Here is a 16717-nt window from a genome sequence, read left to right as displayed (position 1 = left end):
CCAGAGACAAGCTGCCGAGGGCTCTCCCAGGGTTTTGAATCATTCAGATGCGTACTGCACGCCATGCTGGTAGAACACCACTGAGGACAAGGAGGGAATACTGTACTTGCACTCAACACAAACACATCCAGTACACATTCAAATGTCTACACACACACAGAGCAGTACATTAATAATCTCTTGTTCTGTAGTCTGATTACAGAAACAAAAAAATATGTCAAGGAGCAGCTTTATTGGGTATTTGGCTGAATAAAAATACTGTGTGTGTGTGAGCATAAAGAATAGGAGAGAAGCAAACAGGGAAAGGGCTGAAGCCAGCTGACATGAGGCAGAATGCCTAGCTGCGTACTAAATCAATTAAATGAAAAAAATGCTTCACACGATAAACAAATATAGTAATTATTCTGATTATTGTTATTTATTTTATTTTGTGTTATTTTTTTGATGAAGGTGGGTGAAGTTCTGGAGTCTATATGAAAAAGGCTGAAAAACTCTCAGACATTGTTTACAGTTCACAGGTTTGTGCATGGGCGGCTTAACAACAGTTGGTACCACTCCCTGTTGATTAACAAAAGAGCACAGAGGGTAATCCTAGGGGGTTAGTATTGTACACATACATACACAAACATGAACATGTGTGCTGACACGCACACACACACACACACGAAATAGCTTAGTTTAATCTGTAGCTGGAATACGATGATGGAATGTTTGTGTGAGTGTGTGTGTGTGTGTGTGTGTGTGTGTGTGTTTGTGAGTGAGTGAACTGTTCCTGTGCATCAATGCCAGAGGAGTAGAACTGACCATTGATGGATGGACCATCATGCTACTTTATAGTCTACCTAATGCACATCAAAGTGCTGGCAGAAATACATTATTGTGGATATGTTATTGATTTTATTGCTCTTGCTTTTGAAAGGATTCATAAATGTACACACGCACAAACACACACACACACACACACACACACACACACACACACATACATACTATTCCTGTGAGGACCACTCATTGACATAATACATCACATATCCACTTAGCCTAACTCTAGAATTAGTCTTAACCCTAAAAAAGCAGCTTCTACCATGCGGGGCCCGCAGTTTTCGTCCCCACATTATCATGAGTCCCCACAGGGGACTGCTAGCCTGCCAAAGGTAGTCTAGCAGGCATATAGCAGGTGTTTTTACTGTCTGCCAACAATAAAACAGCTGCTGATAATAAAACCTGCCAACAATAAAACACCTGCTGTCGTCACTGAGTAGGGTGTGTAATTTCATGTTCATGGACTATTGTTCAGTTGTCTGATTACGTGCTGATTTTAGCTTGTGCCAGGCCATGAGGTGAATAAGGTGATGAAGAGAAGCAGATTGCGTTTGTAGTTTTTATCTTAATGTTTTGAGGTTGCACTGAGACTATCTCAAAATAGTCACCACTGGCGCCATTGGCTATCTCATGACAGTCAGATAATTAAAGTTGAATGATGAGGGAATGTGCTTTAATAAAAAATGACAGGAGGAGCAGCTACTCTATGGCCACTCCCAGCTGGAGGAAGAAGAAGCAGAAGTGCAATTCCTTTACATGGAAATCGTTTGCATCTCTGCAATATTTTGCATAGGAGGGGCTGTGCTCAGTTCCTGACATTTAATCTGGGTAGACTTCCATTGTCTTAGGTCAGTTAGGATCACTACTTTGTTTTCAGAATAAGTACTAGAGAGAATGATTTATTTCAGCTTTTATTTCTTTCATCCCATTCCCAGTATGTCAGAAGTTTACTTACATTTCGTTAGTGATTTGGGTCAAATGTCTCAGTTAGCCCTCCATAAGCTCCTTACAATAAGTAACTGGAATTCCTCCATTCCATTCCTCCTGACAGAACTGATGTAACTGAGTCAGGTTTAAGGCCTCCTTGCTCACACACGCTTTTTCAGTCCTGCCCACAAATTTCCATTTGCATTTAGGGTCAGGGCGTTGTGATGGCTACTCAAATACCTTGACTTTGTTGTCCTGAAGTCATCTTGCCACAACTTTGGAAGCTTTTGTGATACACTTTTTTAGATCTCTGTCGTTTTAACTTCTTATACTTTAACCAGTTGAAGGATTTTAGGGCATGTGTCCATATAGCGTTTTTTTTTTTCTGGCATAAAAGCGCTGGCAGGTTGCTGGGGAGCACCTCATCCCAGCGCTTCCTCAAAAAAGCACTGCACGTGGGTTTTGTTTTTATGACAACAATATTTTGACAACATATCAAAACTGCCACTCACAAGCAACATTCAGTGTCCAGGCTATCAGCTTCCACAACTGGGAGATTCTGTCTGTGTTGTGGAAGTTGCATGTCATAAAGTGAGGAGTGTCCTGAAAAACATGCCATGCATACATTCACACCGGTGTGCTTTTAAAATACCATGAATATTGGCATTCTGAGTTTCTTCACTAGCAGAGCATATAGAGTTTAAAGGCACGTTTAGCAGCTACATGCAGGCATAGTGCAAAAGAAAATGTCCTTTAACTGTCCCACTTACAGGCGAGCTTCACTCAAGGGGCTGAAATGGGAACCCTATTTAGACAGATGGGGGGAGGAGAGAGGGTGTATGTGTGTGTGTAAAGGTAATAGGGTGTGTACTTCTTCTGTTGCATGTGCATTGTCTGCTTTACTGCTTTTCACAGTAGAAAGACACAGAAACGAATCATTAGGGTTGCGCAGAAAGCACATGTTGCATTTCACAAACACAAAACTGATTAAATTTACCCCAGAAATATCCATAGAAAACCTGTAGATCACAGTTCTTCATTTTGTTATAGTTTGGCATAATAGTTAGCTCAAAATGTTTTGTTCAGAGTCAAAGAAAGCTGTCTTTTTTTTTAAGCATCTTGGTATCATCCTCTAAACTCTGTTGCTTTCCCACCAGATTTGACCAATCCAGGCTTCCAGATTTCTGATAATTGTCTGTGGAATATTCATATATTGCATACAATGCTTTTCTGATGTCAGAACGCTTATTTGAATAGCATATTTCCACCATAACAACACAGCAAAATCCTTTGTCTCATCTTGTGATAACTGAACCCACTCGTCAGTCTCCACTCATCAATCCACCGGCCATCTGCTGCTCAGTGTCAGCTTCAGGCCCATCCAATAGCCAGCTGACTTGCTAGCATAGCTGTAGGGCATTCTGCCTGAGTATCTGATGTACCTGAAGACCTGCACACTTGGTGACTGACTGTCTGGTAAGCAGGCTGGCTGGGTGACTGACTTGTGGGCTGAGTGGACAGATTATCTTTCTTATTGGGGGAGAGCATAAGGAAGATATGCTTCAGTGCCTCACTCTGGGGAAGCCCTCGAAATGTGTTTGTGTGGGTGTGAGCATGTCTGCGGATCTGTGGGTGTATGTGTGTGTTGCCTTGGGCGGATGAATGCAGACATTGTTTGATAGCAGTGGGCTGGAAGAGGAGAGCCTGTGCCCACAGCGACTGAGGAGGAGGAGGCGAGAGAAAAGGAAGGAGGGGAGAGGAGGTTTGTAAGTGGGTCGGGGTATCAGGGAGATTCATGGGGGGTTGGGTGGATAGAATAGGCAGTAAAATGAGCACCCACAGTGGATCACATTCAGCATGGAAAACAGGAGAACTCTGGGTGAATCGACTGCAGGTGAAGATAACATATATTTTGAGAGGCACACCTTCAAAAACACATGGGAAAGATGGGGGGCACCCACTTTAAATACACTGATCTCTATGATACAATTCACAGGTTCAGAGTCATTTGTTTCATCAACATGCTGTAAGACTTGAACCATTTTATGTATACATTATGTTTAGGGATGAGAAATGACAATGAGAAACACTGCAGTTAGTGGACAGTTAACTGTTGCCAAAATAGGAGCTGACAGTGTAAAAAAAAAAAAAAAAAGATTGTACTCTGCATGAGTGGTTACAAACACACAGGCACATGTACACACTTAGGATGATAGGATGACAGTTAGATGTGTTGTCATAGCTCTCAGACACCTGGCCCTGTGTCCATATGGAAGAGGGCTTGAGGCCATATGGCCTATATGTCTGGCCCAAACTGTGCTGGAGACATGTCTGAGCTGCACATGTGTGTGTCTGCGTGTCTCTGTGCAACAGCACTGAAATATTTTTTTTCTAAATCCATATCCCGGCTTAAGCCGTCTCATACTGTTGATCAGCAAGTCTTGTATTTGAGTTCTCCAATTCAGGCTTCAGACACACTTATGTGTGTTTACTTTGAGCTTTTCCTCTCTCTCTCTCTCTCTCTCTCTCTCTCTCACCCACACACAGAGGGCTAGGTGAAATAATACTGATACATTTGTAATGTGACTTACCCCTTGGGGTGATACTGTATCCACAAATCCAGAAAAAAATATTCACATTTGTAAGACGCTATTAAGTAGTCTGCTTTCAGTTGTTAGATTTTTCCCACCTTCATGACCCCTGTTCCACATGTATAAACAACATCAAATCCAAACAAATGTGTGAGCAGGCTTTATAATTAGCCATTCCACCCTGTCTCTTGACCCACTGAGAAAGCTTGCATAAACATATGGAACTCATGTTTAATCCGTCATAATGCATCACTGGGTGTGTATCTCTACTTATTAACCAAACACACCGAGGCATGTATAGTACAAACATGCATAGACACACATACAGAGATGGGAGCAATGACTTGTGGGCTTGTAAACTGATGAACAATTAAAAGAAATGTACAAACAGTGCATTGGTGACAGGGAAGGTGGATGAAGAGAGGAGGAGGAGGAGGATGGGGGAGGGAGCGGGGGAAAGACACTGGCGTCCTGCCAACATTGACGAAAGCTGCTTAGCCCACCCAGTTGCCATGGATACAGTGAGGAGCAGCACCCAGCATGTGTGTCTGTGCCTGTGAGTGTAAGAGAGAGCAAGAGGGAGAGAGAGAGAGAGAGAAAGAGGGAGGGAGGCAGAGAGAGAAAACCAGCAGGCATCCGTTAGAGCAAGTCAGAGTGGGAGTGAAAGAGCACCAGACAGCAGGCTGGAGAGAGAGGGTGAGTGTATGTGTGGCCACAGAGAGGGAGAGAGAGAGAGAGAGAGGACAGCAAGGCAGTGAGAGAGCTCGAGGGAGGCGATAGAGTGGGAGTGATAGAGTGCTAGATAATGGAGGTGCAGTCGGAGTGTGTGGAGCCTCCTGTGGCACCTCAGTGTGACCCCCAGCCCACAGGGAAGATCAACAAAGCTGCCTTCAAACTCTTTGGAAAGCGACGCACTGGCTCTGGAATGGCCAGCTTCTTCTCCTTCAGAAACAAAGGGGCCACGAACAGCGGGAACAACGGAAATTCTGACAATGGGAATTCTTTGAATGGAAATGGCTCAACAGCATCAGTGGAGCTCATTAGGAGCAAAACGCACGATGGACTAACAAGCTCTAACAACGACACTGATGGACAGAGAGGGGAGGGGCTTGCAAGTCTGGAGGCTGGGCCGGTGAGGTCTCTCAGCAAATCGCTGAGTTTCTTCTCTCTACTCCGACGTGGGAGTTTCAGGTCGAGTGAAAATGGGGGGTCAGGGCTTGTCAGAAGAGGGAGGGGCCTAAAGGGATTTTTTAGCAGCATGCGATGGAGACGTAAGGAAAAAACAAATGAGGGAGATGGGCTAGAGGTGGAGGGTAACAAGGAGAAGGATGGGGACAGTGCTGACTCTGAAAAGGTAAAGGATATTACTCTCACCCTTGAACCACCTCCGCATCATCACCAAGAGGATTGTGGGGATGCAGAAGCAGAACCAAACCTCCAAGCAACAGAGACTCCCATTACTAGTGTTACCATGACACCCCCTCATTGTGTTGTCATGCCAGGGCCATCTGTTGAGCCAGACTCCCCCTTTCCATACACACCCACTGACTCGCCACTGCGCCCACTCATCCAAAAAGCCAAAGCCTCCATTTCCAGCCTCACCCCCTCGCTTGCTACACCCCCTTTGGATCGTTGCAGCACAGGTGACCCACCCTCAGAACCCTCAGTGGACAGACTCTGCTCCCTCCTCTTCACTGACGTCACATCCCTCAAGAGCTTTGATTCACTCACAGGCTGTGGCGACATTATTGCTGATGCAGATGATGAGGGGCCAGCGGGTAATGGGGGCAGTGGCACCAGCAGCAGCAGCAGTGGGGGAGGAGGGGGGAGTGTGGGAGCAACTGTTGGGAGAGCTGTTGGTATCACCAGTGCCACATCTCACGGATCCCCATCCAAATCCCCTCTACCTTCCCAGCTGACCCAGCCCATGTTCTCTGTTTCCTCAAGCTCAGTGCCTGCCTCCCTCCCAGCCCGGGCTCGGGCACCGCCTCCACCACAGCAGCACCCAGCTGGTAGTGGTGTGGTAGCTTACATGGGAGGTGGGGAAGAAATGGCGAGTCCAGAAGGAGTGGACGATGCAGACATGCAAGGGCTCTGGCACATGCTGCCCTCCACAGGGGACAACTCTCCTGCTTTGCCCCGATCACACCAACCTCCCTCAACCATCCCCACTTCCACTTATCCCCCCCGCACCAACCCTTCCAGCAGCCACATCCCCTTAGCCCCCAGGAGTTCGGACCGAAAGATACCCCAGGTGAAGGCACTGGGGCTCAGTAAGATTCCGGTAGTAGGTGGAGCAGGAAATCGTGCAGCTAAACCCCCTCTCCCTCACACACATGGCCGTCATCCGACATCACCTGGTGAAAAAGAGCCACTCAGTGATGAGGGCTACTGGGACACACCCTCAGCAACGCCCACAGCGACACCTGATGAGAGTGGGCTGCAGCGTAACCAGAGGATGGCTCTATCACGCGACAGCTGCTCTGGAGACCACCTGTATGACCTATACAACGACCCTGAAGAGGAAGGAGATGATGAGGAGCAGGAAGGAGATGAAGATCTTAACAGTACCCCCTCTCCATCTACTGAATACAAACTGAGCCCTACATCCCAAACAACTCCTCCTTCTTCCTCCTCCTCTTCCTCCTTCCCATTAATGAAAGGCAGCACCAGCCTTCCTCGGGATTCCAAGATCCCAGTGAGCTCCAGACAAACCCCACCTTCTCACTCTGTAAGCCAGTCAGCCTTGTCATCTGTCCTAGAGGCTGAATCCCCTCCACCAAAGACCCAAGCACCTCCCCCAGTTCGCACCAGAATCCCTGTATCCAAGGTGCCCGTCCGTCGTTCTGGAAACAAAGCTGGCAACAGAGGAACTGCCCACAAGAAGTAGTTTCTGTCAAACCGGTGGTTCTCTCCCACTAATGTATGGACTTCTTTACAGTGCTGTTTATGCAGAGCCAAAAGTTTTCCCAGACTGAGAAATATGTTGAGCTGTGGAGTTAACAGCCTATAAATTCCTCTCGGATGTTAAAAGCACTCATTCCTTAAGTGTTTGGGCTTAGAGTGAATAGAAAAAGTGGTTTCGTTCACTTGAGAAAATCACGAGGAGACTCCAAAAAGCTGGGTTAACACTTCATGGCCCTCACAGGAACTTTGGAGACTCTTGACAATCCATGGACTCGCATCAGACACATTCGCCTAGTAAGTTCCTGGAAAAACTCCTGACCTGCTGAGAGTTTGACAGCCACTTTGATGTAGCTCATGACTGCACACTGCAAGAGAATAAAAAGAAAAGCAGAGCACCTTCTTATCTTACATTTTTCTTATGGAATTCCACATGGCATAATTCAATTTGCTCATAAGGACCTAATCTAATCAAAGTTTTTCTTTCTTTCATCTTGTCTAATCTGTAACAAATTACCTCCTAATCCTCTGATTTTAGAGCCAAAGTTGAAAAAAAAACCAGTCATTTCACAGCCTCTAATATTCTGGAACAGACTCAACAACATCCACAGCCTGGGATAACACACTATTTTTGTTCTGCCATTGTATGTGTATTTTGCATTTCGAAGATTGTCTTCTTCTGACCGCACACTGATAGTTAAACATGAAATTGTATAGTAAGACCTGAACTAGTTTTATTACTTACCTACTTCGCAGCTACAAGTGTGGCAAAGCTTCCCTGCAGAAGGCCACACATCATCTTTTGTTTTTTGGTGGGGGAGACCTCCACTTTGTCGACTAGTTAATTTTTTTTATCATGGAAGTTTGGATTCAGCCTGTTTCATTTGGATCTCGCCTATACCCCACCGCATCACTGGAAGTACATCCATATGTCAATCTCTGGGATTTACAACCATTGAATTACCAATGGAAACCTGAAAAACTATCGCAATACTCTATCTGGAGGGATCCCTTGCACTGATGCTTCAAACTGCACACATATACACACACACTCACACGCACACACATCGTACATGCACACATTTTCTCTTCCTCTCTGCATGCAGTGCCACACATACAGGGCACAAAGGTCAGGAACATCATCTAACACTGAAGCATCTTAGATACACACACTGTTCAACCTTTGGCACTGTCTTTGTAGCTACACTGGATGACTTTCTTTGCTAAGGACAAACAACCAATTTTTTCTAGTTAGTATTTTCTTCTTCACTGGATTTCATACTGTTTTATAGGCTCCTTCTTCCTAAGTCATATTGCACGGATCTTAAACTGTGATTGCACCAGCTTCTTAATACTCTGCTTTCTGTTAGTAATGTTTTTAAAAAGGTAAAATTTGGGGATAAATGCTAAATCAGTTCAGTCCTCAACCCTTCTTTTCCTGGCTGTTGTACTTTTTGTACAACTTCATTCTAGGAGTCACCATAGCTGTGTGTGAATCTGAATGTAGCTTGACATCATTGTAGGTCGTCCAGCATATATTTCCCTGCGTTGGTCTGTTTCCTTCTTTGTCCCTTTGTTGTAGGGGCAGGACAAATGGTGGAGTGTACTGTTTTCTAAGTCCCCCATGCTCTGAAAAATGGAGACAAACTACTGCCCAGTGTGTACAGCCTTGCAAAGCACCACTTGTATTAAGAATGAGTGGGGTGTATTGCAGTCCTAAAAGGCCTTTGTCTGTGATTCAGTGAGACAAGTTACAGGGAGCAGAGTGTTCCCAACCCTTTAGTGAAAGAGAGGGGTTTTCATAGGAAAAGACATTCAAGATGATGCAAGTTTTCTCTAACCCTAACCACAAGGGTACCAATGACATTTGAGGGTCATTCTAGTTCATGATAGCTTTCCATTTCATTTAGGATGTGATGATTGATCCACGATGCTGCTCCAGGTTCAGATATCTTTTCAGCCTCCTGATGGTGTGGCACAGAACAAGCCATTGAGTAACCTGATCCCAGGTCTGCAGTAAGAACACTTCTCATCACATTGAAAGGGCAGGCTAAAGGTCACTTGCAGAGCAGAAACTGACCAGGTCCTTCATGTTTTATTAGCCTACACTGTGCTTTATTTCATTGGATTTAGTATGCAATTCATTTCATTGTCCCTTCCTCTGAGTTGGGGAGGAGATTTGTATAGGAGAAGTCAATTTTTTTTTTTTTTGTTTTGTTTTCTTCATGATGATGGTTGATCATGGACTGCTAACCAAAACATTTGGCCAACAATGCCACAGTGTGCCAGTAGAACTTGTTTCCCCAGTTATTCCAAACATGACATTGTGAAAATAAAAGTATGATTACCCTAGCCTGTTGCACTGGTACTATAGAGTAATAACATCAACCACTGAGGCTGGCATATTACCATCTGGTGCATCTCCTTGTATTTTTATTTAATTTTTCTTTACAGATTGATACTTTCTTTTCTTTCTGGTTATAAATCTGGACCTTCATGTGATCATTGCATTGAAAGGCACATCATGCTTTTCTTCTTTTTGTTACCATCTGTTCACAGAGTGAAATCTTTCCACTTTTCATATTTAATGAATAAAACTGTGTTTGCGCTGATAGATGAGCTCCTGACTCTTTGTAACCACATTTACACACCATTACATACATTTTAATGTCAGGGGCTTCATGTCCTTGTATAATATGAGAAAAACAAGTGGAGCTCTTCTCTCCATAGTTCCCCTCCTCCATCTCACTCCCCCACGTCCTGGTGGCTTCAATCCCCAAGGGGTAGGTTGGATGGGAGAGAGGGTGAGAAACAGAGATGCTATTTGTTGATGTGCAGCGTGTGGCTTTTTTTTTTTTTTTGCTTTAGCGTCAAACTGGCACAGAGGTCTGCTTGGCTTGGGAGTTATAGGTTATCAATACATTTTATTGATTGCTGAGATGAAAGCCAGACGGATGTGTCATTGTTTGGTGTTGGTCTCTTGTGGGAAAATACGCTTAGAGAGGGGGACAGACAGCCAACATGATAACAAAGAGAGCCAGCTGAGGTACAGCTGATTCATGTGAATATGGAACCTTTGTGTGTGTGTGTGTGTGTGTGTGTGTGTGTGTGTGTTTGTGTGTGTTCAGAATATAGATCAAAGGGAGGGTCTCATTGTTTCGAGGAAGACACATGTTGCTGGAAAAAGATCATATGTTGTTGTGTTGTGGGTGCGCATGCATGTGTAGTGGGAGGAGGATTTGGTGCAGTGCGAATCCCCTTTGTAATGGTGCAGCTATAGCCCCCCCCCCCTTCTCTATTCAGCTCCCTCTCTCTGTTTCTGCAAGCTGAGGTCTGTGTAAAAGCCTTATGTAAGACCTTAACACTCACTTTTGCCAGCCTACCAGATGAAAGCTAGTGATGCTGGTGTGCGCATGTGTGTGCTGATCTCATCATTAATCTGCTGCTGCTGCTTCGATGCTGGATATGGACACTCATTCTCACTGTTAGCCATGTTCGCCACTGTGTGAGTGTGTGTATGTGTTTCTTTTGGTGCATAAAACTGGTATAAGTCCATGATGGGGAGCATTTAGTGTTTACTGAAACCACTGAACTACTGGAGAGGAGAAAAAAGGAGAAAATGAGGGCGAAATGCAAAGACAAAAGTGAACAAACAGGTTTAATCAGGTGTGACGACTTAAATGATGCTTTTAGCTGGAACTTTTGATGACCAGCATTATTGAGGAAATTGTATAATTAAACATAGAGTGACAGAAGCACAAGAAGAGAAGAGTCATTAAGTCAGCACATTGACTTGCTAACTTCAGTTAGACATTAACCACCATAAGATACTGGTCATACCAGACCAACTAAAGCACAGACATTTCTTTTGAATGTTACAAAGCCTTTCTTTAATATAACAGAGTAGGAGCATGTGTCTGAGTGGTATTATTATCATCATTATTATTATTAGTGATAGTGAATAGTGAAAATATTGTTATTTTAACAAAGCTAGATGTGTTTCTATTCAACTACAGCTCCTTGAAACCTGGACATTCCAATGACCTAAACTGTCCTCTTTCTGTTCTTGGTTCAAATGATAAAATGAGGTCTAAAGTACAATTAGATTATCTTATAGAAGATAATATAGAAATAAGCCACAGGAACACATTTTATGTTTTCAGAAACCTCAGTTAAAGAAACCATCTATAGAAGAACCCACGTACAAAAGTGTACAGACAGATCATACACATATTTCAAAAAAAAATGATAATCTTAACGGCAGGTAGGGTTTCCTTGCCTTGATAAATGTGCATGTGTGTGTATGATGGAGCCTTAAGCACCATTCACTGGCTGTACCCCATATTCTGCATGGCAGCCTCTCTACAGTCGTTCCCATAGTAACTCCACTAGGTCAACCAATGAAAAAAGGGGGCTGGGCAGGAAGGAGGATGGGAGTGTTGGGTCTCTATGCTGACAGAGACGTGACTGGAGCTGAACTGGTGCAGTAAAACATTTATACAAATAAACATGCACACACACACACACACACACACACACACACACACTAACCTACATGTTGATACACACATGCAAGTGTCATGTGACTACAGAAAAATATGACTGTACACACACAGTCAAAGCTTTGCCCTTTACCTCTCTGGCCAGAGTGTAAACATACCTTAATAAAGCATCAACAGAATCATTTAGAAAAGAAGGCATACCATAGTTGAGATTTCAGATAAAGTTCCACCAGCACCACTACCACTGTTTTTCCACTCTGTGTGTCCCCCTCTCTCCGTTACTGTTTTTGTATTGCCCTCTACCCTCCCTCTCTTCTCTCACTCTCCCTCATGTGATGCTACAGCTCCTCTCTTGGCTATGTTGTGTAATCCTTCCTCTTGTCAATAATTCATCAACAGACAAGCTTTTGACTCTGTGACGGGGTATACAGTGTAAAGACAAGAGCATGTGGTGGTGCGGTGGTGGGTGAGGGCTGAATCCTGCACACAGTTTCATCCTGTACACAGTCATACAGGTACATTTTTCAAGCAACAGGTTTTTTGCAAAATATGACAAGCATGTGTGATGTATCCTGACTTTGAGATTATGAAATGTAATTCTAATGAAATTCGATTAGGTTCTGAATGGGAGCTCGTGAGCAGCGAAATAGAAAATGAATTGAATTATGAATCACATGATGAATAATTTTACAATGTGAGGGCGAAGCAAATAAGTTAATGGTTATTTGATGTTATTTGATGTATTTGTACTCAATAGTGAATTAACATTTTAACTGAACTGATTTTGTGCTCAAACATTTGTGGGATACACAACTGGTCTTGATTTTCAAAATGAATTACCCCGTTGAACATTTTAATCTAATTGCCAGGTAAAAATCCATTATCATCATGAACTCAATATCAGCAGCTGAGTACAACCCACTCTTTGTTTGAATCCCATGAGATGCAGGTGAATCAGTAGTAAACATCAGTTCAAGATCTACAGGCTCCATCCTCATTCAGCTTGGCGGAGCCTGAATATCCACGGTGATAAAAGTATACAGTATATCCTTCCTAATTTCCTTGACTGTGTATTTGAGGGAATTAAAGCCATCTCTATCCATCGTTTGCTTGGTAAGGTGCAGTTTGTCAGGATTCGCTGGATTAACCTCATTGTGCATGTCTCTTTCATGTCTGATCATTCTGTACCTTCCCATCACAAGGTTGGGCCGAGAAACGGACATTCCACGGTGGATAATTCGCCTGTAGATATCATCATCCTCCCCACCCCAGCCCCAGTATGTGTTTGGGAAGCCATTAATCTTTAAGTAATTGTCTTTGGACAATGAGGCAACCCCACCAAAAAAGTTGTTATAGGGTAACTTGAAGCCAAATTTGTCCATAGCCACAGCCAGGTGTCGGGGTTTGTCAAAACACCTATAAATGTTACGGTCATCCATGGGAATCAAGTCTACATCAGAGAAGACAAAGCACTCATAATCATATTCCTTCAGTGCTTCAGCATAGCCTACATTCATCAGTTTAGCCCGGTTGAATGTTCCCTCTCCATACTGGTTGATAACATATACTCCATAGTCCAACTGTTGACGCCTCAGTATAGGATGGAGGTAATACAGCCAGTGGGTCAGGTGCTCATGCCGATTTCGGAACGGGATGATGACCGCCACCTGAACAGATGAAAATTTCATGTAAGCATTTGGGAAAACGCATTTCATTATCCATAAAGTATTTTTCAACTCTCTCTCAACCCCTCTCAGTTTGTGTCTAGGTCACAATTGCTCATAACATAAATGTAGAGACACCCTGGCTTTGCTGCTTTTTTAAGAAACTTGTGTAAAATAGAAAAAATGCTTGTGATATCTGTTATAACTAATTATGTTAGCAGTGATTTGTAGAATGTGGCAGGGGTTATATTGGTCAAGATATCAAGTCCAAAATGTAAAACTTTTTCAGAGTGAGTTCAGAGTTTCAAATACACTAAAAACACCCACTCAAATTAACATAACTTATTTCAACACTGGGACTGTCCAATCATGATAACCAATATGCTGTGTTTGTGTTATATTAAAGGCTTAAATGTAAGTTTTTGTTGATTTAGTTATCATAGTTTTTGGACATTAAACAAATAGCACATATACTAAAATGTGAAATATGTTCACCTGAGTTTTGACACCTCTTTCTAAAATGGATTCCAAGTATTTAAAAAAATCATAGTAAATTCTTTCATTCTTATTCATTTCATTTGCCTCTACATTCATTCACTTACCTTATGTTGGGAGATACACTCTGGTGGCTTGAATCGTCCTCCCATCCGAAGAAAAGTGAATTCCTGTCTCACCTTATCCAAAGTCCGTTTGTGATTAAACTCCACCAGGAGAGGACCAACAAGTTTTGGAGGGTTTTTAGGGCACGGGTCTAAATTTTTGTTTGTAGGAGCTGGCAGCTGTGGCTTCTCTTCGCTGGCTTCAGCGGTTTCATTCTTCATTTCCCACAACTCCTGAACACGTTCTTTTACCAACTGGGAAAGTATCTCATTTGTATTTTCCCCTTTGTTGTTAACATAACGAAAAGAAATATCTTCCCTGTACAGCAAAAGCACAGCTAAACATACTAGACTGAGGAGAGCAAAAAGTGCTACAATCTTAAAGAGGTTTTTCAGCATCTTTGCTGCAGCTGAAGATGAGTGTCCTGTAGACTAAACAGCTCTGGTGTGGCTCTGCTGCCTACATTTGTCTTTGCAAGTCAAACGTATTTCAAACGCAAGAGCAACCAGACAAGTTTTTTTGAGCAGCTTCCTTGTTCCACTCAGTTGGCCAGATTGGGCCTCATACCTGTTGTTAATGATTAATTACACATTTATGCCGATCTGCACTCTTAAATTATCCAATATAAAATAACTGACATCATTAAAAGTATACTGTTGTATGTCTGAGTTTGTCTACAATACTATTATAGTAGTTACTTTAATTTGTACATTATCTCCAAGTACTTTGAGGCTGTTAATTTGTGTAAAACAAAAACAAAATACTAAAATCCTGTATTAAGAGGAAAATTACTTAATTATCGGCTAAATGGTCTCTGGAAAAAACCATATGACAGCTATGAATAGTAAAGCAACAGTACTCCCCGTTTTTTTACGTTGTTATATATGTTGTCGAACTGTGCCCTCTGCTGGCGTGTGAATGACGGTGCTGATTTTCCAGAAGAGTCCTGTCAAACTTGGTAGACCAGCAGGTTATTCACAACCACATAAAAAAAAAAAGTCCTCAAAGATGAGCAGAAGCTGTCAACTCAGGAAGCCGTTCACAGCCACATCCTTAAGAGCAAATCCTAGATATATCCCAGGTAATGAAACGTGTCCATACACGGCTCCTGAAAGGTGGAGACATTCCTTTGATTGCAGTTGTTGCCACTGTTCTCATAGAAACAGTCTGTTCTAGGAGGACTAACCTTTAAAATGCTGCAGGGTTGTCCCTTGTTAAGTGGAACGAATTTGAGGATATTTCTGCCGCCAGTAAATTTTCTCCTCTGGAATGTTACTGATAAGTATCCTGCACTGCTGTTGACTTCCTATTTACACAGGGTCAGTAAGGGGAGTGCCTTCAAAAATGAGGAAATAGAGTGCGGATGTATGAAGGGGCTTTCAGTTACACAGATCGCGCCCGAGTTTATGTTGTTTAACCAGCTTGACCAGCTGTTCCAATTTAACAGTGTATCATATAACCGTTGGCCTATAATTTAGCAGTGTCCAGTATTGTGATTGTCTAGTTCATCAGAATATTACAAACTTATGTTGAGGAGAAAAAAAAAACAAAAAAAAACAGACATACAAAAGTTTGTGTGAAGTGTTGATCAGACTAAACAAAGCTACACGCATTTGCCTGTGCAGTATACATGTTTTAAGCTGACATGATGTAACCTTTATACAGATAAGTGTGATATCATCTGTCTTCACATGCAGATTTGGTTTCACACATTCCTGCACCAGGGGAGGTTGTGGTGTGACATGTAGAGAGTATTTCAGCATGAATAAAAGGACCACCTTCCCTGCAGACAACTGGGACAGATGAGCTTGCTTTTGCTCACAGTATGAACTGAAAAGTATGATGTTTAGTTATTGTATCACAATAATCCCCATTACATTCTCTCATTCTTTGGTTGGTTCCTTTTACACTGGGGTACATTTGGACCCCTCATGGATTTTGATTTGCTGAGAAAAAATAGAGAAAAATAAGCAACAATTATGCTTTGTTTTAAAATCAAATGGTGTCATTTTGGATCATGTAAATTCAGTTTTAAAAAGGTAATTCATTACAGTGTCATTTTGCTAATTTTATCTCAATCCTGATTGCTGAAGTTAAGATTAAGTACAATTTCAAGTGATGAAAGATGTTTTACACAGTGCTAACTCGGTTTCTCACTATTGTGACTACCAACCAGTAACTACTGTAATAACTAAATAAGTCAAAATTAATAGTAATCTAGAAATCTGTAACTTTTCACTCTGTGCTGCATTTCACCACAGTGAGAGCCAGCAGACAGTTCAGAGTGTGCTTAGTTGACATTTTTAGTCAGGACAGAAGAAAGGAGCTTTAAACTGTTTACTTTACAAAGCTGTTTTCGAAGTGCATTTTATTGTCATAACAAGCACTGCTAATCTGGATACAACCTGCTACCTGAAGACCCACCCAGGAGCACTTGAGGCCACAAGGATCATACTGCTACACCCACACAACACCATACTCTTGGCCTCATTTCAAAACAAATGTGCAGCAGGTTGTCATTACACCTCACAAACAGTGACCTCTGGTGGTACAAGACGTGCCAACTGGGTTTACGTTCACAGTCTAAGTCACGTCCTCTGAGAACAGTGTAATCAGGTTTATGAGGACATCAAATTTAAACACACAGTGTGCCTTAAACAATAAACCACATCACTTCTAGTAACATAACAGAGCAAAGGCCTTTAAG

The 16717-nt window shown here is 42.7% G+C and overlaps 2 protein-coding genes across 3 annotated transcripts; one reads left to right on the top strand and one right to left on the bottom strand.

Annotated features, from left to right (window-relative positions):
• The first annotated feature begins 4955 nt into the window (after positions 1 to 4955).
• amer2 (APC membrane recruitment protein 2) lies at positions 4956 to 9856 on the top strand. The gene has a single exon (XM_071485466.1). The coding sequence runs from the start codon at positions 5146 to 5148 to the stop codon at positions 7228 to 7230; it is 2085 nt and encodes a 694-aa protein (XP_071341567.1). The 5' UTR covers positions 4956 to 5145; the 3' UTR covers positions 7231 to 9856.
• Positions 9857 to 11978: 2122 nt separating this feature from the next.
• On the bottom strand, positions 11979 to 15308 carry LOC139625463 (beta-1,4-galactosyltransferase 1-like). Of its 2 annotated transcripts, XM_071485465.1 has the most exons (3): positions 15197 to 15308; positions 14013 to 15118; positions 11979 to 13413 (listed from the first exon to the last, which is right to left on the bottom strand). In XM_071485465.1, exons 2-3 carry the CDS (start codon positions 14406 to 14408, stop codon positions 12745 to 12747), a joined length of 1065 nt encoding a protein of 354 aa, XP_071341566.1. In that variant the 5' UTR covers positions 14409 to 15118; positions 15197 to 15308; the 3' UTR covers positions 11979 to 12744. The 2 variants fall into 2 exon arrangements, with proteins under 2 accessions (XP_071341566.1, XP_071341565.1); XM_071485464.1 differs by having other exon boundaries at positions 14013 to 15305.
• Between the last annotated feature and the right edge of the window lie 1409 nt (positions 15309 to 16717).

The sequence above is a fragment of the Trachinotus anak genome, unplaced genomic scaffold, assembly GCF_046630095.1.
Source record: "Trachinotus anak isolate AG129_WGS33_773 ecotype Australia unplaced genomic scaffold, CSIRO_AGI_Tana_v1 ptg000009l, whole genome shotgun sequence".
Classification (NCBI taxonomy): Eukaryota; Metazoa; Chordata; class Actinopteri; order Carangiformes; family Carangidae; genus Trachinotus; species Trachinotus anak.
This window is presented reverse-complemented; position numbering and strand designations above follow the sequence as displayed.

Coding starts and splice junctions, on each gene's coding strand:
- amer2 (XM_071485466.1), top strand. CDS start 5,146: ATGGAGGTGCAGTCGGAGTGTGTGGAGCCTCCTGTGGCACCTCAGTGT.
- LOC139625463 (XM_071485465.1), bottom strand. CDS start 14,408: ATGCTGAAAAACCTCTTTAAGATTGTAGCACTTTTTGCTCTCCTCAGT. Junction 13,414..14,012: donor AGTGTATCTCCCAACATAAG/GTAAGTGAATGA, acceptor TCATCTGTTCAG/GTGGCGGTCATCATCCCGTT.